Here is a 26539-nt window from a genome sequence, read left to right as displayed (position 1 = left end):
AGGTTGCTATCATTTGAAATACTAGGCCGAACTTTATAAGAACATCCATGATCTTGGAATTGGATGTCTAAAAGGCTCCTGAGGGTGATGGTCAGGTGTCTACATACATTTGGCCATATGTGGGGTCATTTATGAAGACCAGCATTTTAGATGCCGGTCTTAATAACCCCTGAGCTGGCGGTGGATCCGCTGAAGTTATATAGAGGCGCCGGCATCCACTACCTATTTAAATTTACGCCAGCTCCCGTGCTGGCGTAGAATAAGACCATTTATCTACGCCTAAAACAGGTGTTGAAAATGATAAATGAGACGGGCTGACTTCCCCGCCCCCTTCCCCACCAACACCAATCCCCCTTTTTTAGATCTGGATTTATCAGGGAAAAATGGCATGTTCAGCCACAAATTATTTTTGTGACCAAATCTGCAACAGATATACGGCAAAAATTGGCGTATATCTGATAAATGACCGACATTGTGTAGGCTGAGAACTTAAAGGGAACCTGTCACCGGGATTTTGGCCATAGAGCTGAGGACATGGGCTGCTAGATCGCCGCTAGCACATCCGCAATATCCAGTCCCCATAGCTCTCTGTGCTTTTATTGTGTAAAAATAACGACTTGATACATATGCAAATTGCCTGAGATGAGTCCTGTATGTGAGATTAGTCAGGGACAGGACTCATCTCAGGTTAATTTGCATATGTATCAAATCGGTTTTTTTTACACAATAAAAGCACAGAGAGCTATGGGGACTGGGTATTGCGGATGTGCTAGCGGCCATCTAACAACCCATGTCCTCGGCTCTATGACACAAAATCCCGGTGACAGGTTCCCTTTAATATTCTGTCTGCCTGCATCTGCCACTAGAGGGAGCATGGGAGCTTACTGCATATTGTATAATAGTTTGCGGGAAGTATGCTGTACACTCCCTCTAGTGGTGGCTGCAGGTAGCCAGAACATAGAGCACGTTGGCCAAAAGTTACTAAAGTCAGTGTACCTACACACTATCATAAACTGTGCCATAATGTGGCACAAACTGGCGCATCTAGTTTTTGACTGGTGTAATGACTACAGCTGATCAGTGCACAGTCAGTCTGGTGTACACGCTGCTGCCAGCCAGTCTCCTCTATTGTCGTGTTGAATATTTTTCCCTACCCATGTTGTCAAGTGGAAAATAATAATGTTTTTTTTTTTCTGTCTCGTTATCTGTTTTTCAAGCCTGATAATCACTGGTGTCCTACAGGCAGTTATTTCTGTATTGCTGGTAACATGACAACACCTACCAGCTTGTGTCTGAGGATGGTAATGGAGCCTGCAATATCCAACCTGTAACGGAACGTGTCATTCTTGTTCTTGCAGATAATCATCAGTTCCTGGCTGAACATGATTGGCAGCATAGTGCGTTCTGTCAGTGATGTCTCAATGTTGAATACTGGCAAAAGTACCTTGGTTTACCTCTTTGTGGGGCAGAGTATTTGTGCTGTAGCGCAGCCTCTCGTGCTCTTTGTTCCCGCTAAACTGGCTGCCGTGTGGTTCCCAGAACACCAACGTGCCACCGCAAATATGATTGCATCAATGTGTAAGTAATGTCTGTCCTACGGGTTCATTGTCACATACAGTAGACACTTTGTCTACTGTAGATGTTTTCTCGTGTTCTTGTATTTCACTAAAAGGTTGTCTTTACCGTTTTGTTTTACTATATTCAGCAAATCCATTTGGCATATTACTAGCAAACATATTATCTCCAGCGATTGCATCTGAAGACAAGTACTTTCCAATATTAGTAAGTATGCGTCTGCTCAGTCACCGTGCTACAAACACGAGGAGAACATCTACCTGAAAATCAACCTTTGTATGATTCTGCTTTACAGCATGTCGTCTATGGCGTTCCTGCCGTACTAGCTTGCATATTAGCAACTGCAGGGGTTAATGAAAAAGCCCCATTGACACCGCCTTCAGTCAGTGCAATTCATTCCACTTCCGAGCCCTTCTTTGCTGGTTTAAAACAGGTAAGCTCCATAATTTCCTTTCTTCTGTCTAAAGGATGCTTTAGGTAAAAAACTTTCACTTTTTAAATCCACTTTTGGAACCATGAGTGCCTTTAAAAAAGAGGAGCAGCGGTATCTGTCTTTAAAGGGGTTGTGGAGGATTTTACTACTGATGGCCTATCATCAGGATCAGTCATCAATATCTGATCGGTGGGAGTTCAACACCCTGCACCCTCACTAATCAGCTGATTTAGGGTAGTTCCGTCCACTGCCAGAGCTACTGCCAAAACAGCCGATGGTGGGAAGTGCAAGTGTTAGATCCCACTTTACCAGATATTGATGGACTATCCAGAGGAAGGGCCGTCAATAGTAAAATTCTGGAGTACTTCCTTTAATACTTTCTCTACTTTTATGATCCACTCTGGGTTTTGGCTTCAAAAACGGCCTCAAAATGCCTGAATGTGTGGCAGTGCACTTTGATGCCGGCTGATAAAACTTTGCATACGGTTATATCTGCTTTTCAGCTCAGAGCAGGAATAGCTGTGTTGTCTCTGTAAGCCAAAATGTTTTCTTTCACTGACAGCAAGCAAATATCTTTAAAATGGTGAAGACAGATAGACACAAACTATACTGTCTAGTGTTACATAGTGCCGAGTATCAAACATACTAAATTTTTTGATATACAACGTGGAAACATATCTAAAGCAGTTGTCCAGTCATATTAATTTTCTTACAATACTGTAAAATAACAAAAAAAGGAATATTCACCTACCTTGCTGCTCGTGTGATGTCACTTCCCGGATCACCAGGCTAGCAAGGGAAGTATTACTTCTTTATTTATTTTATAGTAATGTAAGCTGTTTGAGGTGAACTGAGACCTCAAGGACATGTTAGGTTTCTACATGACACGTGTCCTACACTCTAAACTGTTCATAAATTAGTGAACCTGGGGGAACCGTCTGCAGTCAGCCCTCGGGACCAACAAAAGACCCCAGAACTGTCTGTCCTGTAATTTTAACAAGAGGCTTGTGTCATAGATGGGGATGAGCGATGAAACATCCGAAGTCGGTTCGCATAAGACTTTGTTTCAATACTTTACGGAGTGAGCGCTCTGTACAGTATTAGAATGTATTGGCTCCGATGAGACTTCGCATAATTACAGTATAAATCAATTTCTGAAGTTATTATGCGAAGTCTTATCCGATCCAATACATTCTAATACTGTACATTCTAATTTTTATGTGAATTGACCTCGGATGTTTCATCCGAAGTTGATTCCCTCATCCATAGTCAGACACAGAGTATATTGTATTGGTACATGAGTATGTTAATACATTCTGAGTATAAAATAAAGCTTTAAAACAGTAATCCCATAATGGGATTGAAAAAAAGAAACTAGTAAAAAAAAAAATGTCACAAACTCAGTATAGGCACTAGTGACGCTTCTTCGCCACTCTGTCCACTTTCCGAAAAGGCGGCATGGCAGGGGCTTGGTTTGGGCACAGTGATTTATGACGAGCACCTCTTTGTGAATTAAGTGCATCCTCCTGCAGCACAGGGGATATTAAAACCAGCGGAGAAAATGCTGGTCATTGATAAATGTCCACCCACTATGTAGTATAAATACATTTACATTTTTTTTTATTAATAGTTTATTATAAATCACAACAAAACAACAGCAGGGTACTCAGACCCTAGACAATATCTCGTACAGTTGCGATAAACAATACCATATCATAGGAGTACAATAAATCTCCCAGTTTCACCATATCAATCATAAATACCCTTCTGCACATCACTCTGCTCGGTTTCATTAAACATAACAGTTTCCACTCCTTCAGGTGTACCCCAGATCAGTTCTTATACGGGTTTCTTGAAAAATCAGTCTACCCAATCTCCCCTTTGCCCGCTCCACGAGGTACCACTCCGTCAAAGAAAAAGGTTGCATGAGTTGTTATATGTCTAAATCATTCATGCCGGTAATAATAAAGCTTTCCCATTTATGAAAAAACCTTTTTGTACGCTTATCTGTTAATCTTTCCGTTTCCAAACGTTTGATATGCAAGAGCTTTTTCAGTTCTTCCACAGTAAAATACAACCACCTCTGTAGAATACATCTTTTAGTCACCATGCAGACTGAGTGGAACAGATGGGGAGGGACGAGACCTCTCCCCAAAGTGAAAGAGAAAGAGTTGGGGAATTAAATCAACCTTCTCCCCGCACCTCTTTCTGAACATCTGGGCCACCCACCCACTCCTAGAGCTTCTTACTCTGTGGGCATAAAAAATATATTTTATTGTGCCCACATCAAATGCACGTATCCATACAACCCTAATAGCATGAACAGTTTATCAGGTTATTATTAAGTGTGAAAGGTGAACGGTATAAAAAAAAAAACTGCTAAATTTGCTTTTCATTTGCACAATATATATACAGTGTGTGTATGTGTGTATATATAAATATATATATATAAATTTACCCCATAGTTTTTCTGCAAACTGTGACAAAAAAAATATAATTTCTCTGCATAAAGTGTGTCAGACAGCCTCATTAGTAAAAAATTAAGAACAATATGGCTGCTAAAATACAGAGACAAAAACATTTTGTCTGGCCATTAAAGGGAATCTGTCAGCAGATTTGTACCTTTGAAACTGGCCGACCTGTTGCAAATGAGTCTCTAGGAGCAACAGGGGCGTTGCAGTTACTCCTAGGAGCTTTCCTCTCTCTGCAACTGCCACGCCCTCTGCACTTTGATTGAAAGGGCCAAGTGTGATGATGTTTTCACTGCCCTTAAGTAGAGAAGGCACAGCAGTTGCAGAGAGAGGAGAGCCCCTAGGAGTAACTGCAACGCCCCTTCTCAGCAATGTGGGCACCTATGAATGAACAATGCAGCCATTTTTATAGGTACAAACCTGCTGACAGATGCCCTTTATGTCTTAGGCCTCATGCACACGGCTGTTGTTTTGGTCCGCATCCGAGCCACAGTTTTGGAGGCTCGGATGCAGACCCATTCACTTCAATGGGGCCACAAAAGACTCGGACAGCACTCCGTGTGCTGTCTGCCTCCGTCGTTCTGTTCCGTGGTCCGCAAAAAAATATATAACCTGTCCTATTCTTGTCCACGTTTTACGCACAAGAATAGGCAGTTATATTAATGGCGGTCTGTGCTGTTTCCGCAAATTGCCATCCGTGTTTTGCGGATCCGCGGTTTGCGCACTGCAAAACACATAACGGTCATGTGCATGAGGCCTTATTCACACAGTCAGTGTTCGGTCAGTGATTGTGAGCCAAAACCAGGTGCAGCTCTACACACAGAACAGGAGCAGATCTTTCCCTTCTACCTCATGTCTGTGGAGGTTCCACTCCTGGTTTTGGCTCACAATCACTGATGGATTTAAACTGATTTGAGTTATGCCGATTGATTAGGTGACAGCATTTGTTTTCCAGTGGTGCTAGATTTTATAATAAATTGCACAAACCTGTAAAATAAAGGTGAAATTAAAATGAGTGCATATGATATACAGTTGTGTAGGGCGCATTGTACTGTAAATGCTATACACTTTGTTAACTGTCTTCTTATCTCTTACAGCTTATGAAAAATAAATCTTATATTATACTAATGATTTGCTTTGGAAGTGGTCTTGGCATTTTCACCGCTTTTTCTACCTTTCTGGAACAAATATTATGCTTCAATGACTATTCCAATGTAAGCATATCACTCCTTTTCTTCATATTAAATCTCACCTCATAGTACTATGAGAGTTTTTACGCCCTTCAAAATGTCACCTGTCATTTATCCTGTTCTTTTTGATTTTTACGCCAGTCAAATTTAATGCTACTTATGTCATGATCATACTGCAAGGCATGAAGAGAAAAGAAAGTTTTAGTAAAAACCACATGCAAATGAATAGCCAAGTCCTGACTCTGGTTGTAAACCTTCCCGTACTCCTATTCTGTTCATTTGTTTGGCGGCATGGATCTATTCAAGCCCGATGAGGGTGAATGAAACTGATTTTCAGTCACAACAAAATCTGCTATGTGCAGGGGCGGACTGGGAACATAGTGGCCCTGGAAAAACAAATAAACGTGTCCTCATATTGTAGGCGAGTCCAAATTGACAGAAGGCGGACCAACAGAAGTAGGTGATGCAAGCAATACCGTAATGCAGGACGAAATACCGCCCCAGGAGAACCAAATACCACAGTGCAGAATAAAATACTGCCTTGGCAGAAGCAGATACCACAGTGCAGCACAATATACCACCCTAGCAGAACCAGATACCACAGTGCAGCACAATATACCACCCTATCAGAACCAGATACCACAGTGCAGCACAATATACCACCCTAAGATGGCAATATAATAAAATTCAGGAGGGCACCTGCGGCCACTGGCCAGATGCATAAGTGCCTGATGCTTCTATATTAATTAATGCTGAGAGTACCATAACTTTATGTACACAACTGGCGGCCAAGAGGAGGGATTAAGTGGCCCCCTGGGAAATTTCCCTGTAGGGTCTATGGCCAATCCGCCCATGGCTGTGTAAAGACACTCTGAGGGTACCTGCACACTAGTGAAGATTTCAAAACAGAAAATCTCCAGGGCTTTTCATGCGGATTTCTATGCATTTCCGCACCAGATCTGCACCAAAAACCACTTGTGTTACTTGCATTTTTTGGGTGCAGCTTTGATGTGGTTTTGCCACATATCTCAACCATCTATTGAAAAGGGAGAAATCCGCACCAATCTGCTCATGCTAAAGGGCCCTAACACCCATCATAACTTGTCTTTCTCAGCCCAAACTTATATTATATATCCCTTTGGCTAAATGCACACAACTGTATACATTCTGCGGTCCCCAAACCATGGATCTGCAAAATACGGAAACCATCTGAGTACATGCTGCAAATTTCTCCCCTTCATCACTAGGACCACAGATTATATCCGTGTGCTGTCCACATTTTTTGCAGACCTATAGAAATGAATGGATACAAGTGCAATCCGCAAAAAATGTAATTGTCTGAGCAGTCATTTCCTGCCTGTCGAGGGGGACCAGGAAGTACACACCAGCTGAGGACCGTGAGGTGTTAGAAAGGGAGTCTAAGTCTTAGCATTGAGCAGTGGTTCTTCACTGTAACACCACGTTCTGTCAGGTCACAAAGTGTACAACATGAGCCCTCTCGGTTAGACACCGGCTTTTTTAAAGGTTTACACTCTTCTAAGGAAAAGGAGTTATAGACTGCATCACAGGAGCCTTTTCAGAGTTGCCACCTGGCTAAGAGGGATCAGAACTCTAGTAGAGTATCATGCATTTTATTAAATGGGTTGTACAGGCATAGCCTCCCACAAATCTGACATCATGTGTGGAGAGAGTCAACTGCATGCTGGGGAGAACAGCTGCTGAGACCAGCAAGTATCAGTCATGGGCATGGAAACCCGCAACGGCATATTGGGCAGGACACATGCTGAGACAACTGTCCAACCCCTGGCAAGTATTGTGCATGGGTCTTGTTAATAAGAATAGGATACTTGCTGAGCGCTGTACAGTTACATTCTCTCCATGCCTGATGTCAGATTGGGAAGGGAGTCAAGAGAGTATGTTGAAAACCAACTTTCAGGGTCTGTTCACACATTTTCTTATGATGCCTTATGAGGCAACATGCACAAGACCGTACGTGTTTTGCGGTTCGCAAATAAAAAAACGGATGCCATCCGTTTTTTTTTTTTTTTTGTGGATCTATTGTAACAATTCCTAAAATGGACAAGAATAGGACATGTTCTCTTTTTTTTTTTTTTTTTTTTGCGGGGCTACGGAACGGACATACTGATGCGGACAGTATTCATAGGCTAGGACCGGTGAACATCAGAGCTATGATTTAGGCATTCTGTATTCAAGCCTCTTTGGCATATGAACTACCGGCACCCGACACAATGATGGGGTCCATGAATACCAACATTTCATCTCTTTATTTTCCGGGAATTCTGCGGCAGAGGCTCCTACCGGAGCTGCAGTTCCTGATCAGCGGAGGTACCGTTCTCAGCTAATCAGCATCCTCCTTATTGTTTAGACGGCACACCATCTGCTTAGAAGTGGCTGGTCAAGGTGGTACCACACTGATCAGCAGACCCCTTATATATAAGAGTGTATTACACAGTACTGAGGTTTCTTATGTTTGTTCTTCTGTACAATATTTTTTATTTATCTTAAAAAGGTTAATTTGGTCTTTATTTTTCCAGTTTATTTCAGGTTTATGTGGAGCACTTTTCATTGTATTTGGGGCTATTGGGGCCTTACTATTTGGGCTGTATGTTGACCGGACAAAGAAGTTTACAGAGATTGTGAAAATATGTTTTGCTTTGACAGCTTTAACTATTACAGCCTTCGCTGTGGTAAGTAAGTAATAATATATATGGAGAAAAGGGACTTAAAGGGGGTCTAAGGATGTTATTTGAAATGGCTAAAAGCGACTCATCCTAAAATGTGACTATGACCGGTTGCATCCACGTGCAGAGTTGCCCAGGCGGTGGAGCCGCAATACTGCTGTCTGGCACCTGCATATACACTACATAGGTGATCTTTAATGTCAGGCTGCTCAGCTTGTTTTTGCCTATTAAACTAAGCAGAGTGGCATGTAAGGCTTGCAATGAAATCATTAACTTTCCTTTAGTAACACGTTGCAGCATTTAGCAGAAAAAGCACTGTGTTCAAATATACAAATGAGATGTCCAATGCACCAAGGATAGGCACTAGCCCTACACTGCATCCCAACTTCTGTACCTCTTCACAGTAAGTTACCCCTTTCTCTTGTTTATTGGCTTGACGAGGTGCCTGTGAACTGCCTGGCTCTCTTGTCTTGTGCCTGCGCAGTGTGCCAAAATTTCAGTGCATTCAGTACAGTTCTTCTCCCCAAGGCATAAACAAGATGCTGTACTGAGCATGCACCGAAATTCTGGTGCAAGGCGTAGGCATGAGTTTATAGGGGCAGATGAGAGCAGTATACAGACCCCTGGCCATCAATCAATAAGTGAAAATAGGAGCTTATGTTAAAGAGGGACCGAATTTGGATGCACTGAGGAGCTAGTGCACAAAACATCTCTTCTGCGGCAGCTTATATCTCTCCTAACAAAAGGATTGGGCAATGGAATCCAACATCAGTGGTCGGTGGAGAGTTGGGAGACCGCCATACACATTAGATATACGTCGAGTCTGTATGGCCAGCTATAGTCTAATTTGGTTACCGAGATATGTATGAAATTAGGATTCATCCAGACAATAAACTGTCTCAACAGTGTTCAAATATGCCATAGCCATAATTTTTCTATGTTCTATCTTAGATTCCTGATGGATACATATCTTAACAGTGTATTTCTTTAACAATTAGGCATCTCATTTGAAGAAAGTCGCCCCTCTGTTGGTGGTGATTTGTTCTGTGCTGGGGTTTTTTGGGTTTGCAATTTATCCAATTGCTATGGAACTAGCCGTGGAATGTTCATACCCAGTTGGTGAAGGAAGCTCAACAGGCTTGGCTTTTATATCTGGGTAAGTAGAAGTGTTCATGCTAGATCTATGTGCAACCCTATACAGTAGCAGAAGGATTATTATGGCAGTATAAGCTGGTGATGCTACTGGTCTGATCATCAATTCAAAACATTAACGATACCAATATTGCTAACTATTTATTAAAAGTAAGTTCTGGAGTCAACAAATGGCCTGGTTAGGTGCAGGGGCTGATTAGCATCAGCATCTGATTGTTTTATCCCTATAGTAGACAAAAAGGCTTCCTGTCACGGCCTCTGTTGTGTGAGCCGTGACACAGTTGCCATGCGTGCTGTTGCCTGCGGCAACTTGTAGTTGTTGCAGCATGTAGGTGGCTCCTCCTTTCCCCTGGGTCCTTCCCTGTCTGGTGCCTGAGGGGTTAATTATCTGGCTGGTGTGGATTTAGGTGTGTCTTGGGTGTGGACTCTTGGCTCTTTATATGTTGTGTTGAGAGCTTGAGGTCAGTTGCCATCCAGCCTTTTGTGTAAGTTGGAGTGCTGCTCCTATCCTGGATATACCATCTGTCCAGTGGGAGGGCCTCCTAGGTAGACATCAATGTCTTTTTGATGTCTCCCCTATGTTCCCTTTGTCTTTACCTTCCCTTGTATCTATGTTTGGTGTGGGTTATGTGCGGGGTCTGTTGCATGTCTAGTTGTCGTTACATGTCTGGCATATGTTGTCTGTCTTCCAGCATGTTTGCTAGACATTTTCCCCTGTGAGTCGCATAACCTCCAGAAGGGGGTGTCAGGGCTCCCTGGAGAGGGAATCACAAGTCGGTGTGCAGCTCTGCCTGTGGCCGCCGTGCTTTCTGTCTGCATGGGGGTCCGGTTGTCGTTGTGGCCACGGCAGGTAAGTGCGTGTTGTTTTTGGGCTCTTACCTGCCGTTTCAGTGGCTGTTCACTGGCTGTCCTTATCCTTGCAGCTAGGCCGGTGGAGACTCCTGTTCATCCGTGTCTGGGATGAACAGGTCGTTTCCTGCTCCTAACCTTATTTCAGGGATCCTCGGGGCTACTCAGGATCTCAGGTTCCTGTGTATGAGCCCACCTACCATCTGGGTATGCTCATACGGTTAGGAGTCAGGGCCATGAATAGGGCTGCTCTAGGAGGTGACCTGCTCCCTTTTTCTGGTGTTCGGCCTAGCTGCTTCCCTGTTTTCCTTCTCTATACGAAAAAGTTTCCCCCCACTCCCCACAGTGACACTTCCTGTATGTGACAATCAAAGAGTAGATATCCTCACTGATGGGTAATGGGGTGATAACATAAATAAATGTTTATGTATCACACCTCTGGGGTCACTGAGTTCTGTACATGGGACAAGGTGATAGTGACAGGCTACTCCTTCTTTTTTTAAGCTCTCCTAGATAGGAAATAAAAGTTTTTATCCTCAATATTGCTCCTTACAGCTTTGATCCTGGTATCATCTGAAAGCTAAGATTCTGGCAACAAAAATTATAGCCCTTGTATCTAGCCTTCATGGTAACAAACAACCAACAAACCATACAGCGGATATAAAAAGTCTACACACCCCTGTTAAAATGTCAGGTTTGTGTGATGTAAAAAAATGAGACAAAGATAAATCATTTCAGAACTTTTGCCACCTTTAATGTGACCTATAAACTGTACAACTCATTTAAAAAAACAAATTGAAATCTTTTAGGTGGAGGGAAGACAACAACAACAAAAAAAATAAAGTGGTTGCATAAGTGTGCACACCCTCTTATAACTGGGGATGTAGCTGTGTTCAGAATTAAGCAATCACATTCAAAATCATGTTAATCAGGAGTCAGCATACACCTGCCATCATTTAAAGTGCCTCTGATTAACCCCAAATAAAGTTCAGCTGCTCTAGTTTGTCTTTCCTGAAATTTTCTTAGTCGCATCCCACAGCAAAAGCCATGGTCCACAGAGAGCTTCCAAAGCATCAGAGGGATCTCATTGTTAAAAGGTATCAGTCAGGAGAAGGGTACAAAATAATTTCCAAGGCATTAGCTATACCATGGAACACAGTGGAGAAAATATGGCACAACAGTGACATTACCAAGAACTGGATGTCTCTCCAAAATTGATGAAAAGACGAGGAGAAAACTGGTCTGGGAGGCTACCAAGAAGCCTACAGCAACATTAACGCCCCTTTTACACGGGCGTCATGTTTTTGGCCTGGATAAGATGCGGGTGCGTTGCGGGAAAATGCACGATTTTTCCGCGCAAGAAGTTCGGGTTTGGGTTAGGTGTTGTGTAGATTTTATTTTCCCTTATAACATGGTTATAAGGGGAAATAATAGCATTCTTAATACAGAATGCATAGTACAATAGGGCTGGAGGGGTTAAAATTATTATTATTTTTTTTTAACTCACCTTAATCCACTTGCTCGCGCAGCCCGGCTTCTCTTATGTCTTCATCTTTGCTGTGCACAGGAAAAGGACCTGTGGTGACGTCACTGCGCTCATCACATGGTCCGTCACATGATCCATCAGCCGGGCTGCGCAAGCAAGTGGATTAAGGTGAGTTAAATTATTTACTTGTACTATGCATTCTGTATTAAGAACGCTACTATTTTCCCTTATAACCATGTTATAAGGGAAAATAATAATGATCGGGTCCCCATCCCGATCGTCTCCTAGCAACCGTGTGTGAAAATCGCACTGCATCCACACATGCTTGCGATTTTCACGCAGCCCCATTCACTTCTATGGGGCCTGCGTTGCGTGAAAAACGCACAAAATAGAGCATGCTGCGATTTTCACACAACGCACAAGTGATGCGTGAAAATCGACACTCGTGTGCACAGCCCGATAGAAATGAATGGGTCCGGATTCAGTGCGGGTGCAATGCGTTCACCTCACGCATTGCACCCACGCGGAAATCTCGCCCGTGTGAAAGGGGCCTAAAGGAGCTGCAGGAATATCTGGCAAGTATTGGCTGTGTGGTACATGTGACAACAATCTGCCGTATTCTTCATATGTCTGGGCTATGGGGTAGAGTGGCAAGACGAAAGCCTTTTCTTACGAAGAAAAACGTCTGAAGTCTCCCAAAAGCATGTGGGAAAAGGTGTTATGGTCTGATGAAACCAAGGTTGAACTTTTTGGCCATAATTCCAAAAGATATGTTTGGCGCAAAAACCACACTGCACATCACCAAAAGAACACCAAACCCACAGTGAAGCATGGTGGTGGCAGCATCATGCTTTGGGGCTGTTTTTCTTCAGCTGGAACTGGGGCCTTAGTTAAGCTAGAGGGTATTATAAACAGTTCCGAATACCAGTCAATATTGGCACAAAGAGAGTATAGGACGGCTCTGCCACTGATTGAGGATGGCAAGGTGCACCAAACTGATGTCGCACCCCAATCACCAAGAGAAAATTGTAACAGAGAAGTGAATGGGCACTCTTAAACCTGGACCACAGATCTAGTATAGTGACACTATTTTTAATGTAAATATGAATTGATAAACAATGAATAAAATAGCATAAAAATCCGAGTCACAATTCCAAATCAATATCCATGTAAGTGTGCACAAAATAAAAATACTAAACCCTAAAAATATATATACAGGCCTGTAAAAATACTATAAAATAAGTAGTAAAAACAATTAAATCTAATATCAGTCCACTGATGTAGCTGAAAACACAATTGTTGGTGATGTATTGACTAAATTGAATAGGCTGCAAAGGCCTGGTGTCCCGGCCAGATAATTGATATTATATATGAGCTGAGTCTGTCCAGGCTCCAGATAGACTGGCAAACTTACTGCACTCCAATGGTTACAACAGTGACTGGTACTAAGTGAATCCCTATAAGGCCTCATGCACACGACAGTTTATTTTCACGGTCCGCAAAAACGGGGTCCGTGATCCGTGACCGTTTTTTCGTCCTTGGGTCTTCCTTGATTTTTGGAGGATCCACGGACATGAAAAAAAAAGTCGTTTTGGTGTCCGCCTGGCCGTGCGGAGCCAAACGGATCCGTCCTGAATTACAATGCAAGTCAATGGGGACGGATCCGTTTGATGTTGACATAATATGGTGCCATTTCAAACGGATCCGTCCCCATTGACTTTCAATGTAAAGTCTGGAGTTCTTTTATACCATCGGATTGGAGTTTTCTCCAATCCGATGGTATATTTTAACTTGACGCGTCCCCATCACCATGGGAACGCCTCTATGTTAGAATATACTGTCGGATATGAGCTACTTCGTGAAACTCAGATCCGACAGTATATTCTAACACAGAGGCGTTCCCATGGTGATGGGGACGCTTCTAGTTAGAATACACTACAAACTTTGTACAAGACTGCCCCCTGCTGCCTGGCAGCACCCGATCTCTTACAGGGGGATATGATAGCACAATTAACCCCTTCAGGTGCGGCACCTAAAGGGGTTAATTGTACTATCATATTCCCCTGTAAGAGTTCAGGGCTGCCAGGCAGCAGGGGGCAGACCCCCCCCCCCTCCCCAGTTTGAATATCGTTGGTGGCACAGTGTGCGCCCCCCATCGGGCCCCCCCTTCCTCCCTCTAATGTTAGAAATCGTTGGTGGCACAGTGTGCGCCCACCATCCCCCCTCCCTCCCTCTATTGTAATAAATCGTTGGTGGCACAGTGTGCGCCCACCATCGCCCCCCCCCCCCCTCCCTCTATTGTAATAAATCGTTGGTGGCACAGTGTGCGCCCACCATCGCCCCCCCCTCCCTCCCTCTATTGTAATAAATCGTTGGTGGCACAGTGTGCGCCCACCATCACCCCCCCTCCCTCCCTCTATTGTAATAAATCGTTGGCGGCACAGTGTGCGCCCACCATCGGCCCCCCCCTCCCTCTATAGCAGTAACAACATTGGTGGCAGTGTGCGGCCTCCCATTTCCCCCCCCCCCCATCATTGGTGGCAGCGGAGTTCCGATCGGAGTCCCAGTTTAATCGCTGGGGCTCCGATTGGTAACCATGGCAACCAGGACGCTACTGCAGTCCTGGTTGCCATGGTTACTTAGCAATAGTACAATAGTAGAAGACTCATAGTTACCTGCTTGCTGCTGCGATGTCTGTGTCCGGCCGGGAGCTCCACCTACTGGTAAGTGAAAGGTCTGTGCGGCGCATTGCTAAAGAACTGTCACTTACCAGTAGGAGGAGCTCCCGGCCATTCACAGACATCGCAGCAGCAAGCAGGTAAGTATGAATCTTCTACTGTTGTACTATTGCTAAGTAACCATGGCAACCAGGGCTGCAGTAGCTTCCTGGTTGCCATGGTTACCGATCGGAGCCCCAGCGATTAAACTGGGACTCCGATCGGAACTCCGCTGCCACCAATGATGGGGGGGGGAATGGGAGGCCGCACACTGCCACCAATGTTGTTACTGCTATAGAGGGAGGGGGGGCCGATTGTGGGCGCACACTGTCCCACCAACGATTTATTACAATAGAGGGAGGGAGGGGGGGCGATGGTGGGCGCACACTGTGCCACCAACGATTTCTAACATTAGAGGGAGGAAGGGGGGGCCCGATGGGAGGCGCACACTGTGCCACCAACGATATTCAAACTGGGGAGGGGGGGGGGGTCTGCCCCCTGCTGCCTGGCAGCCCTGATCTCTTACAGGGGAATATGATAGTACAATTAACCCCTTTAGGTGCCGCACCTGAAGGGGTTAATTGTGCTATCATATCCCCCTGTAAGAGATCGGGTGCTGCCAGACAGCAGGGGGCAGTCTTGTACAAAGTTTGTAGTGTATTCTAACTAGAAGCGTCCCCATCACCATGGGAACGCTTCTGTGTTAGAATATACTGTCGGATATGAGTTTTCACGAAGTGAAAACTTAGATCAGAAAAAGCTTTTATGCAGACGGATCTTCGGATCCGTCTGTATGAAAGCAACCTACGGCCACGGATCATGGACACGGATGCCAATCTTGTGTGCATCCGTGTTCTTTCACGGACCCATTGACTTGAATGGGTCCGTGAACCGTTGTCCGTCAAAAAAATAGGACAGGTCATATTTTTTTGACGGACAGGATACACGGATCACGGCCTCGGCTGCAAAACGGTGCATTTTCCGATTTTTCCACTGACCCATTGAAAGTCAATGGGTCCGCAAAAAAAAAAAACGGAAAACGGCACAACGGCCACGGATGCACACAACGGTCGTGTGCATGAGACCTAAAACAGACCCAATGCAGAGTGTTGATATAACGGTGCTAGTACAAACAGTGATAGAAAAATATTATATAATAGAACAATCTAGCTGATTCTAATGCTGAGATATATGTGCAAATAAATCGTGTTAAATATAAAATGGTACGGTGCTCAAATTATTAAGGTATACAGTCACAGTAGTCAATCATATACTGCCCCTTGATCTCAAGGGGCTCAGCAGTAATAATAGGACCTGAGTCTCACTAATTGCCGTTTTCCTAGAGATTAAACTTTTTGTTAGAATGTTGCAGATATCCTGGAAGTAGACTTTGTATTTGAATGTTACAATCCACATGGTTTCTCGAAGTAGACCTTGTTTGAATGTTACAATCCACAAGATATTTAGTTCAACACCATCAATGCGGTACACATGCGGTAGAGTTTTTAGCAGCAGTAAATATCACAAGTTCAGCTGTATTAGTTTGTTACTCACGCTCAGTCCTGGTGTTCACTCCGTGGCGTCCCACGTGGCGTGCGTTCAGGGTAAGCTTACCTCTTGGCAGCAGATTTCAATGGTGCCTTACTGCTGAATAGAGATATTGTGCGGTCCGGTCTGGCAGTTGTACAGGTCCGGCTGCAAGTGAGAAATCTGTCTCTGTCTTGCCGCAGGTTCACAGTAGATTTATTTAATTGTAGTAGGTGTTCCACGTGTCTCTCACAGCACAGATGGTTGGATTTCACAGGCTCCCTAGTATTACCCGTATATTGCCGGGCTGTGTCCAGAGGAGCTGCGGTTCCTTTTCCTTGAAAGCGCTTTCTTTATACAGCAGATAGTATCGAGCTTTTATAATTTCAATTTCGCCGGTTATTGTCAGATCCAATGGATAAATAGAAGAAAAAAATAAATAAATAGATATATTTGGTATTGCCGCGTCCGTTATGACCAGCTCTATAAATATATCACATGATCCACCGTGTCCGATAAACACCATAAAAAAAATGTAAAAAAAAAAATATTTTTGTCACCTTACATCACAAAAAGGGCAACTCCGAATGATGAAAAAGGCATATGTCCCACAAAATGGTACCAATAAAACAGTCACCTTATCCCAAAAAAAAATGATCCCCTACATAATACAATTGCTCAAAAAATAAAAAAATATAGCTCTCAGAACATGGAGACATTAAAACATCATTTTTTTGTTTCAATGCTATTGTTGTGTTAAAGTGAAATAAATAAAAAAATATATACATATTAGGTATCGCCACGTCTGTAACAACCAGCTCTATAAAAATATCACATGCCCTAACCCCTCAGGTGAACACCGTAAAAAAAAATGCTATTTTTTTGTCACCTAACATCACATAAATTGCAACACCAAGCAGTCAAAAAGGCTTAACTAAGACAATTGGTCAAAAAATAAAAAAGCTATGGCTCTCAGACTACAGAGACACTAAAACATGATTTTTTGGTTTCAAAAATGCTATTATTCTGTAAAACTTAAATAAATAAGAAAAAGTATACATATTAGGTATTTCCACGTCCGTAACGATCTGCTCTATAAAAATACCACATGACCTAACCCCTCAGCTGAATGCTTTAAAAATAAATAAATAAAAACTGTGCTAAAACAACCAATTTTTTGGTCACCTTGCCCCATAAAGTGAAATAATGAATGATCAAAAAATCATATGTACCCAAAAATGGTACCAATAAAAACATAAACTCTTCCTGCAAAAAAAAGTCCCTGCACCAGACGATTGGCAGAAGAAAAAAAAATAAGAAATGGCGTTCAGAAAATGGAGACACAAAAACATTTTTTTTCAAAAATGCTTTATTTTGTAAAACTGAAACAAGCAAACAAAGAAAGTAGACATATTTGATATCCTTGCGTCCGTAACTACTTGGTCTATAAAAATAGCATATGATCTACTCTGTCAGATAAATGTTGTAAAAAATAAAAACAGTGCCAAAACAGCCATTTTTTTGGTTACCTTGCCTCACAAAATACGTAATATAGAGCAATTAAAAAATTATATGTACCCCAAAATATTTCCAATAAAACTGGCACCTTATCCCATAGTTTCCAAAATGGGTTCACTTTTTGGGAGTTTCTACTGTAAGGCTGCATAAGGGTGGCTTCAAATGGGACATGGCATCTAAAAACCAGTTCAGGTAAATCTGCCTTCCAAAAACCATACGGCGCTTATTTTCTTCTGCGCCCTGCTGTATGTCCTTACATCAGTTTTATGACCACATTCGGGGTGTTTCTGTAAACCACAGAATCAGGGTAATAAATATTGAGTTTTGTTTGGCTGTTAACCCTCGATGTGTTAAAGAAAAAATGGATTAAAATGGAAAATCTGCCAAAAATGTGAAATTTAGAAATGTTATTTCCATTTTCCTTTAATTCTTGTGGAACACCTAAAGGGTTAACAATGTTTGTAAAATCAGTTTTGAGTAACTTAAGGGGTGTAGTTTCTCCAATGGGGTCATTTATGGGGGGTTTCCACTATGTAAGCTCCACAACGTGACTTCAGACCTGAACTGGTCCTTAAAAAGTGGGTTTTGGAAATTGTCTTAAACATTTTAAGAATTGCTTCTACAATTCTAAGCCTTCTAACGTCCTAAAAAAAAAAAAAAAAAATTTATGAGGTATCACTTTCTGTTTTGAAAGCAGAGTAATAAAAATTTTGAAAATTGCTAATTTTTCAAATCTTTTGGTAAATTTGGGATTATTTTATAAATAAAGTTGAAATATATCGACTCAAATTTACCACTGTCATGAAGTACAATGTGTCACGAGAAAACAATCTCACAATGGCTTGGATAAGTAAAGACGTTCCAAAGTTATTACCACATAACGTGTGACACATGTTAGATTTGCAAAATTAGGCTCTGTCAGGAAGGGGGAAATGGCCCGGATGTGAAGTGGTTAAGGTGAAAAGTGGCTCGGTACTGAAGGGGTTAAGTTCAAATAGCAAAATTCATGTTTATCATGTTTTGGAGGACCTTTCCTGCATTAAACTGACAATCTATTGATTTGAATGAACACATGTAATGCCTCATTTCTCCTGTCCCAGCACAAGAGTGAAATTGAACACTTTGTCCCCTTTCAGAAGAGCGAGTGTCAAGCTCTGAACTCGCAGCGCAGCATCTGTACTGAACATCCAGCACTGCCGGGGTCGCATAGCATTATATTAGTTTATGATGCTATATATCCCTTAGTGGTCTGGAATGTATTGGATAACACTGACATAATGCTGTCAGTGTTATCCAATACATTCCAGAACTGTAAGGGTTAGGCCGAATGCACACGGCCGTGTTCCGCGGCCAAGAGCGGTCCGTGGTATGTCGAGTTGGATTCCTGTTCAGAGCAGGAGTGCACAGCGTCATATAGTGTATTACTGTAGTGCAGCGGTGACATGAAGCGCACGGCGTCATAGCAACCAATGACCCGTGCGCTCCTGCTCTAAACGGGAATCTAGCGCAGCATACCACGGAACACGGCCGTGTGCATTCGGCCTTACATAGCATCATAAATCTGTATACTGCTATGTGACCCTTGCAGTGCTGGGAGTTCAGGACAGGAGCTGCATTGCGAGTCAAGAGCGTGACACTCACTTGTCTGAAAGGGGCCTTACTGCCAGGTTTCCCTACATATAACAGCTGACGCTGGGGGTCCCAGCAAGAAGACAATTTGTGGTCTGCTAATTGTCAACGGAAAAGTCAAGTAGGGATTGTCTAAAACAAACAGGCCATTTAAACATGCATCAATTGAAATATGTGACATATTAAAGAAAATGAATTTTTTTTTTTCCCCAATAGTCCTAATCTTTTATTTTTGTAACATACATCTGTATGTCACATCATAATTTACCCACACAGCATAGCAGAAGGTCACTGGGTCCCCAGCTGTGGGCTGCATAAACTCCTACAATTCACGTCACAGCTGTTGCTGCTGTCCATGGACAGATCCGATTCTGCACTTGTGCTAAACAGTAAATGTTCAGAGGGTCTGTCCAGGGACATATGTGACTCTTGTTACCACCGCACCGTAGGGTACTCAGTGACAGAATTGTAGGAATTTATATAGCCCACCAATGTCGACCTAGGGGCCTTCTGTGGTGTGATGGGGTAAGTTCACACTAAAATAGATTAGAAGCTGTTGAAAAGTGTGTTTTATGAATAATCCAACCCCTTTTACATGTAAATGTTCTTTTTTTTAATCTCTAGTCAGATCCAAGGATTAATATTCATGGTGTTATTCCAGTCACTTACCAAACCTTATGCTGCTTCTTCACTATCCTCATGTGGTATGAACCAGATTGAAATATACGACTGGTCAGGTATGTAGCTTCCTGCTTTCTATGTCACATAGAAAAAAGTACATATCTACTGTTAATTGATTTTATTTTATTTTTTACAATAACATATGAGTTGGCTATGCAGACCGTCAGCAAAAAGCACATACAAGAATAACAAAACATAGGACAGAACAAATCGGTGGAAGGCTAATATTCAAGGCTTACTATATGGCATAAATATTGGCATACTATCAAAATCCAGTAGACATTGGTTAAGAAAGCAAGATTGTTTACATAGAATATAGAATTCACTAAATATGGGCAGAGTAAGTATTCAGTTATTCCCAGTGGCCCTCTAATCCTCCAGGGCTTCATATGCATTGCCCCTTAGATACTAACGGTTGACCTAAATTTCCCTTCAGTTGTTCCGCTAGGTACCTGTCAGAGTAGCTGTTTGCTGTTTTAAGTGTATTACTGTACTGTGGCGGCAGCAGGGAGCGCACGGCGTCATAGCAACCTATGACGCCGTGCGCTCCTGCTCTCAGCAGGAATCCAGGCCGCGGTTCCATGGACCGCTCACGGCCGTGTGCATTCGGCCTTAGTCTGTATGTGCTACTATCTGGCAGTAACTTTACTTGAACTTTAAATCAGCGCTATGATCTTTATTACCTTGCAAATACAATGAAGTGCCAGTAACAGGCAGAGCGGGCAGCAGCGTAACGTCACTTACTCACGTGACGGGCCTGCTCCGCCCACTTTATGAATGACGCAGGCGCGTCACGTGAGTGAATGACGTTACGCCACCGCCGGCTCTGCCTGTTACCGGAGCTTCATTGTAAGGTAATAAAGATCCGCTGATTTAAAGTTCAAGTAAAAGTTACTGCCGGTTAAGGACTCGCAGGCATAGCACCTGACTGCCCGCTCCCGCCCCTGCCCGCATAGCAACGAATCGGCCGATTATTCGATAACTGGATTCGTCGACAATGAATCCCGTTATAGATAACTTTGATTAATCGTTGCAGCCCTAGTAGAGACACAATCCCCAATGATATTAATACTATTCCTGCAGGACAGAGTGAATTGGCCAAAGAATATTTAAAATTTCATAAGGGCTTCCGGGTCCTTGCCTGTATGCCGTAAACATTAGTCAGTGGGTCTGCACCGCAATGCGGGATGCACATGGCCGATGCCCATGTTTTTCACATAAACAGTACAAACCAGTATAAATTAGCTAATAATGGCCTGGTCAGTGCTCGGGCACACTGTTTATCAATAGAAGATCCACGATGACGGGTTGATCACATACATCTCCATCTGCAGCCATGTTATGTATGTTAGTGCTACCCGGACCTGACATGAGGAGCATACCTCAAACTTAAGAGGTTGTACGTTTCCAAAATCCAAATTCTATGTGCTCCTAACACCCCTCACCATGCATACATATGCCCCCAATACCAGTTTTTTATGTACTGTGCTTCCTTTCCCCTGTCTGGGTTTCAGAGTATCCTGGCAGATCTGTTTACTTTCCTAGTTTCCTGTTTTCTTGAATAGGTAACTTTATTGATAAAGCCTGGCTGCACGGCAGAGTGAGGAGTCACAGGCTGACCCCGCCCCCACTGTTCAGTCTGCAGGAGTTACTCCCGCTACATCCTTACATGAATCCTGCTAGTCTATTTCTCATTCAGGGGCTGAATTACATTACTGACAGTCCAAAGGCTCTTCCCTCACCATCTCCAGACAGCTTGAATCGGCAAACACATCAAATCATGTGCATCTAAGGGCTCATTCACACGGCCGTATGAATTGATCCTCACCCGTTCCGCAATTGCCGGACAAGAATAGGCATTTTCTATTATGGTTGTGGCCATGTGCGGTCCGCACATGGCCGGTATCCGTGTTTTGCGGATCCACAAAGCACTATGGCCGTCTGAATGGACCCCAATCCTGATACACAGCCTGCTGTGTGCGATACTGCCTGCTGAGCTGTGCATCTAATCCAATCTTGTATATTACTGCCTGCTGACCTTGTACACAGAACCAAATCCGTTTTGCAGATTTTTTTTTCAGACCCATTGACTTTTATGGGTTCCAGGTCTGCATTTTGAGGACCAGAATAGGACATGATCTCTTGTAGAAGTGGCATACAGATGATGTGGAAAACACATGGATGTTATCCGTGTACTTTCCACATCTGTATGTCAGTTATGAAAAACATAGAACATGTCCTATTCTGGTCCTCAAAATGCAGGCCTCAAACACATAGAAGTTAATGGCTCAGCAAGAAAATGCGTGTCGCACATAGACAGTATCCTAATTTAGTAGATGTGCAACCAGTAGACTGCCAAACGAATACGGTCGTGTGCTTGAGGCCTAATCCTATATTTTTTAGTCCTACGTGCTGCAGTGTTTATCTTGGCCTATCACGTGTGATATAACCATGATCATCCGGGAAAACATTGTCCGTGTGCAGGCCGCATCTCCCAGGCCGACCACACTTTCCTGACCCGAACTGACTGCATCACAGTAATTTATAATATAGCAGTCTCTATCTGATCGGGGGGTATGTACACATGATGAGGTGAGTACAGTAACGTGCTTCCCCCCAGTTAGATACACATGGTTGTATCAGTATCATGCATTACTGTCATACAGTCAGTGCAGGTCAGGGAAGCCTCGGTCGGCCTAGAAAATGTGGCCGACATATGGACTGTGATTCCTGGGCCGATCATCATTTGCATAAGCCCTATAAGGCCCCTTTCACACGGGCGAGTTTTCCGCGCGGGTGCAATGCGTGAGGTGAACACATTGCACCTGCACTGAATCGGGACCCATTCATTTCTATAGGGCTGTGCAGATGAGCCGTGATTTTTCACGGATCACTTGTGCGTTGCGTGAAAATCGCAGCATGCTCTATATTGTGCGTTTTTCACACAACGCAGGCCCCATAGAAGTGAATGGGGCTGCTTGAAAATCGCAAGCATCCGCAAGCAAGTGCGGATGTGGTGCGATTTTCACACATGGTTTTTTAGGTGAACATTGGGATGGGGACCCGGTCATTATTATTTTCCCTTATAACATGGTTATAAGGGAAAATAATAGCATTCTTAATACAGAATACTAAGTAAATTAGGGATGGAGGGGTTAAAATTTTTTTAACTCACCTCATCCACTTGTTCGCGCAGCCCGGCTTGTCTTCTTTCTTCTTTTTTGATGACCTAGGAGGAAAAGGACCTTTGGTGATGTCATGTTATAAGGGAAAATATTAAAATCTACCGAATATCTAACCCAAACCCGAACTTCTGTGAAGAAGTCCGGGTTTGGGTCTGGGTACCACATTCAGTTTTTTCTGCCGCACGTGCGAAATACATTGCACTCGCGCTGAAAAAAAGGAATAACGCAACCGCATACAAAACTTACCCTACTCACAGGCAAAATCGCATGATTTTGGCGCAACGCACCCACATCCTATCCGGCCCTCATACGCAACGCCCGTGTGAAAGAGGCCTAACTCATACTGATCCCGATAACTGTGACATTCACATCACCCCCCATAACAGTGACCTCCACAGCGCCCCCCTAAAGTGACATCCACATCACCCCCATAACATTAACAGCCACATATATTTTATTTCCATCAAACATTGGCTTGGTTATTAATGGCGTGTTTTTTTTTTTTTTTTTTTTAACAGTTGCAACTTTGGTGATGGCCGGGATTTGCAGCATTGGAGCCTGTATATTTATCATCTTTTTTCATACGGATTATAAAAGATTGAAAGCAGAAGTAGCGGCTGAAAAAGAAAAACACGAAGGTTAACTTGACCAAGCATAACCTGCTAGATGTTTTTATATAGACTGCAAAGCTAATGCGTGCAAACCGAGAGATTGGTTAGGTCCTGACTGTTGACACTTTAGTGGATCTTGGTACTGAGTTTATTGGGTTTTAGAGTCAATGTACTTCTACACAATTTCATTTCATAATGCTGTAAGTAGCAAATTTCAAAATTTATTATTTTAAAGTACATGCCTGCATCCACGTAAAAAAATTCTGTAAAGTTACAGTATGGCTACTAGGGGTATCACAATCACCTAAGGTGCAGTCCACTGCCTGTTTTTAGGCAAGATTCATCCCTGGTAACAGACTCAGAAAACGGCTGAAAGGAAGTAGGGGAGTGTAAAAACTAGCTGAGATCGTGAGCCTGATAAACAACTGCTTCTGAACATCACAGGAACATCCCGCTTTTCTGTAAGTGTGATTTAACCCTCCTTTTCAGTTTTCTGAGCTCCCTAGAAGAAAACAAACACAGTGGGAAGTAATGGAAAGGACATCATAGCAGTACAGTGCTTGCAGTCTTCAAGATAAGGGATACACCCCCTGCATCTGAGTGAAATGGATCTAGCTGTGCAGCTGAAACAGGAAATAATATGGCTGACAAAAACATTAGGGAAGCCCAAATCTAACTGTTCTTTCTCAGTTATGATTGTACAAAGAAGCACAGCCCTAAGGCAAACTCAGGTACGCGTTAAGGGTCCTTTTGCACATAAATTTGTAATTGATGTCTTTTACAGCAAAGAAATAAATAAAATAAAATATGCCAAAATAAGTGTAAGTGGTATTCTTGCCACTTGTGTTTTGTGTCACATTTTTGTGTCTTACCACTAACATTTTCTTCATGGCAGTTTTACCTATAGAGAAGGTTTCCTATAGACCTTCAGCTAACATCTGGAGCTGACGTTTTTACCTAAAAAATAAAATTGCAAAAATAAAATAAAAAATAAAATGCCAGTAAAAAACTGAAAGTACCTTTACGTGGGTCAGCTACTTATTTTAGGCAACTACATTTTAGGAAATAGTTCTTGTAGGGGGAAAAGAATATTAGCTCTGATTTATCAAGATCAACGTGTGCAACAGCATGTCGGAAAGTCCATGTGCCAGACTGAAAACTACTCCATCTCATAGCTAGCATATAGTTCAATATATGCAGAGGTTTGGCAGCACTACTGAGCCCAAAAATAGGGAAAGCCATAAAAAATACCTTACAGGTAATGGTGGTGCAAGCAGATGAGGATCTTGGCTAATGGTCCCAACGTCAAATCAATGCAAAAAATCTGCAGCACTCGCCAATGTAGAAAATCCAATGGTGGTTTTATTCAAAAAACAGCAAGGTGATGCAACGTTTCGACCTTGCTTGGTCTTTTTAAAGCAATACAATGAATTAACCAACATGTGCCTTATATAGTGTCCAATGGGTGGGATTAACCCTCCCCCAAGTGAGGTGATGCATCCTTATTCATATATATGTCGTCATCTTATACATTCATAAATACGGATCATAAAAACGGCTTGATACACGTGAACCTAGGGGACTCAATAGGGACTTCAATTTGGGGGTCTTTCTATAAGGGGTCCAAATAAAGTCTCTTCCTCTTCAGTATAGACGAGTCATTTATTATTTTGTGTAACTAAGTTTTGTGCCCAACAAAGTGATTGTTGTGATGATTTAAATTTTATAGGTGTTCACTAAACACTAATCCTTATCATATTGAATTGTCTCTTTGTAGGGATGACTTCACCGGGGCTCTCCATGATCCGCAACTTGCTCTTTGATGCTTCCATGATCATATAGCCTAGCGTCTAATAACCGTGGTGTCCAGGTATGGCTAGTAGGGGTTGAGCCCCATTCTTTGGTCTTTTACCTCTAAAAAGAAATGTTAGTGTGTGAATGGACGTGGTGTGTCACAGGGGCTGCTGTCATTGTTTAATGATCAGTCCGTGTGACGCCCTTAACGACCGTGAACCCCTATTTGGGATATCTGTCCCATCTGATGGCACAGAGGTGACGGAGCCACCATTTGAGGGGACAGCATGCTTGGGTATGTGGTATCCTCATAGGGGTGTATGACTGAAGAAAAACAGTGATCACCCTGGAGGAACCATATACAATATTTAGGGCACATGGGGATTTGAACCCGCAACCTATGAGAGGGTACTGAAAACTACCCCACTTAAAATATCGGAGGTGCGATGACCTAGTCGATTGGACCGCCACCTACTGGGACCTATCCTGGAGCCACTATAGAGTTGATGAAGCAGGGAGCCATGCAGCGTGGATGATCCATGACTTTGTTTTGTGGACGTCTGCGTCTCCGTGGTAACCCTTGCATCATCGATAAGCAATGTGATCTGTGTGCTGTAGTGCCGTGGAGCGTAGTCTGCCTCCATGGCATAGACAACAGCTGACGTCACTTGAGGAATTTTCCTCATTGGCGGATGACGGATGGGGACGCCGAGTTCGGCGCACTCTAGAAACTTTGCGGCCATGGTAGAATACCCCGGGGACGCCATCACAACATAAGAGGTAATATAAATTTATAAGATTGTATAATTCACTGGAAACTTTGATTATATATTGAGCTGGATCGGAAGTGATTTGTGTGTGTGTGTGTGTGTGTGTGTGTGTGTGTGTGTGTGTGTGTGTGTGTGTGTGTGTGTGTGTGTGTGTGTGTGTGTGTGTGTGTGTGTGTGTGTGTATATATATATATATATATATAAAAATAAGGATGCATCACCTCACTTGGGGGAGGGTTAATCCCACCC

General features: G+C 43.0%; 1 protein-coding gene across 1 annotated transcript in view; it reads left to right on the top strand.

Annotated features, from left to right (window-relative positions):
* The window catches only part of SLC49A3 (solute carrier family 49 member 3), a 39851-nt gene extending 15306 nt beyond the window's left edge, over positions 1-24545 (top strand). Inside the window, exons 3-10 of the mRNA XM_044285724.1 lie at positions 1359-1578; positions 1706-1782; positions 1871-2008; positions 5577-5693; positions 8225-8377; positions 9370-9527; positions 19874-19986; positions 23634-24545. Coding sequence (XP_044141659.1) covers positions 1359-1578; positions 1706-1782; positions 1871-2008; positions 5577-5693; positions 8225-8377; positions 9370-9527; positions 19874-19986; positions 23634-23758 — 1101 coding nt within the window. The 3' untranslated portion in view covers positions 23759-24545. The remainder of the gene's footprint in view (positions 1-1358; positions 1579-1705; positions 1783-1870; positions 2009-5576; positions 5694-8224; positions 8378-9369; positions 9528-19873; positions 19987-23633) is intronic.
* Positions 24546-26539: the final 1994 nt, after the last annotated feature.

This window comes from Bufo gargarizans, chromosome 1, assembly GCF_014858855.1.
Source record: "Bufo gargarizans isolate SCDJY-AF-19 chromosome 1, ASM1485885v1, whole genome shotgun sequence".
NCBI lineage: Eukaryota > Metazoa > Chordata > Amphibia > Anura > Bufonidae > Bufo > Bufo gargarizans.
This window is presented reverse-complemented; position numbering and strand designations above follow the sequence as displayed.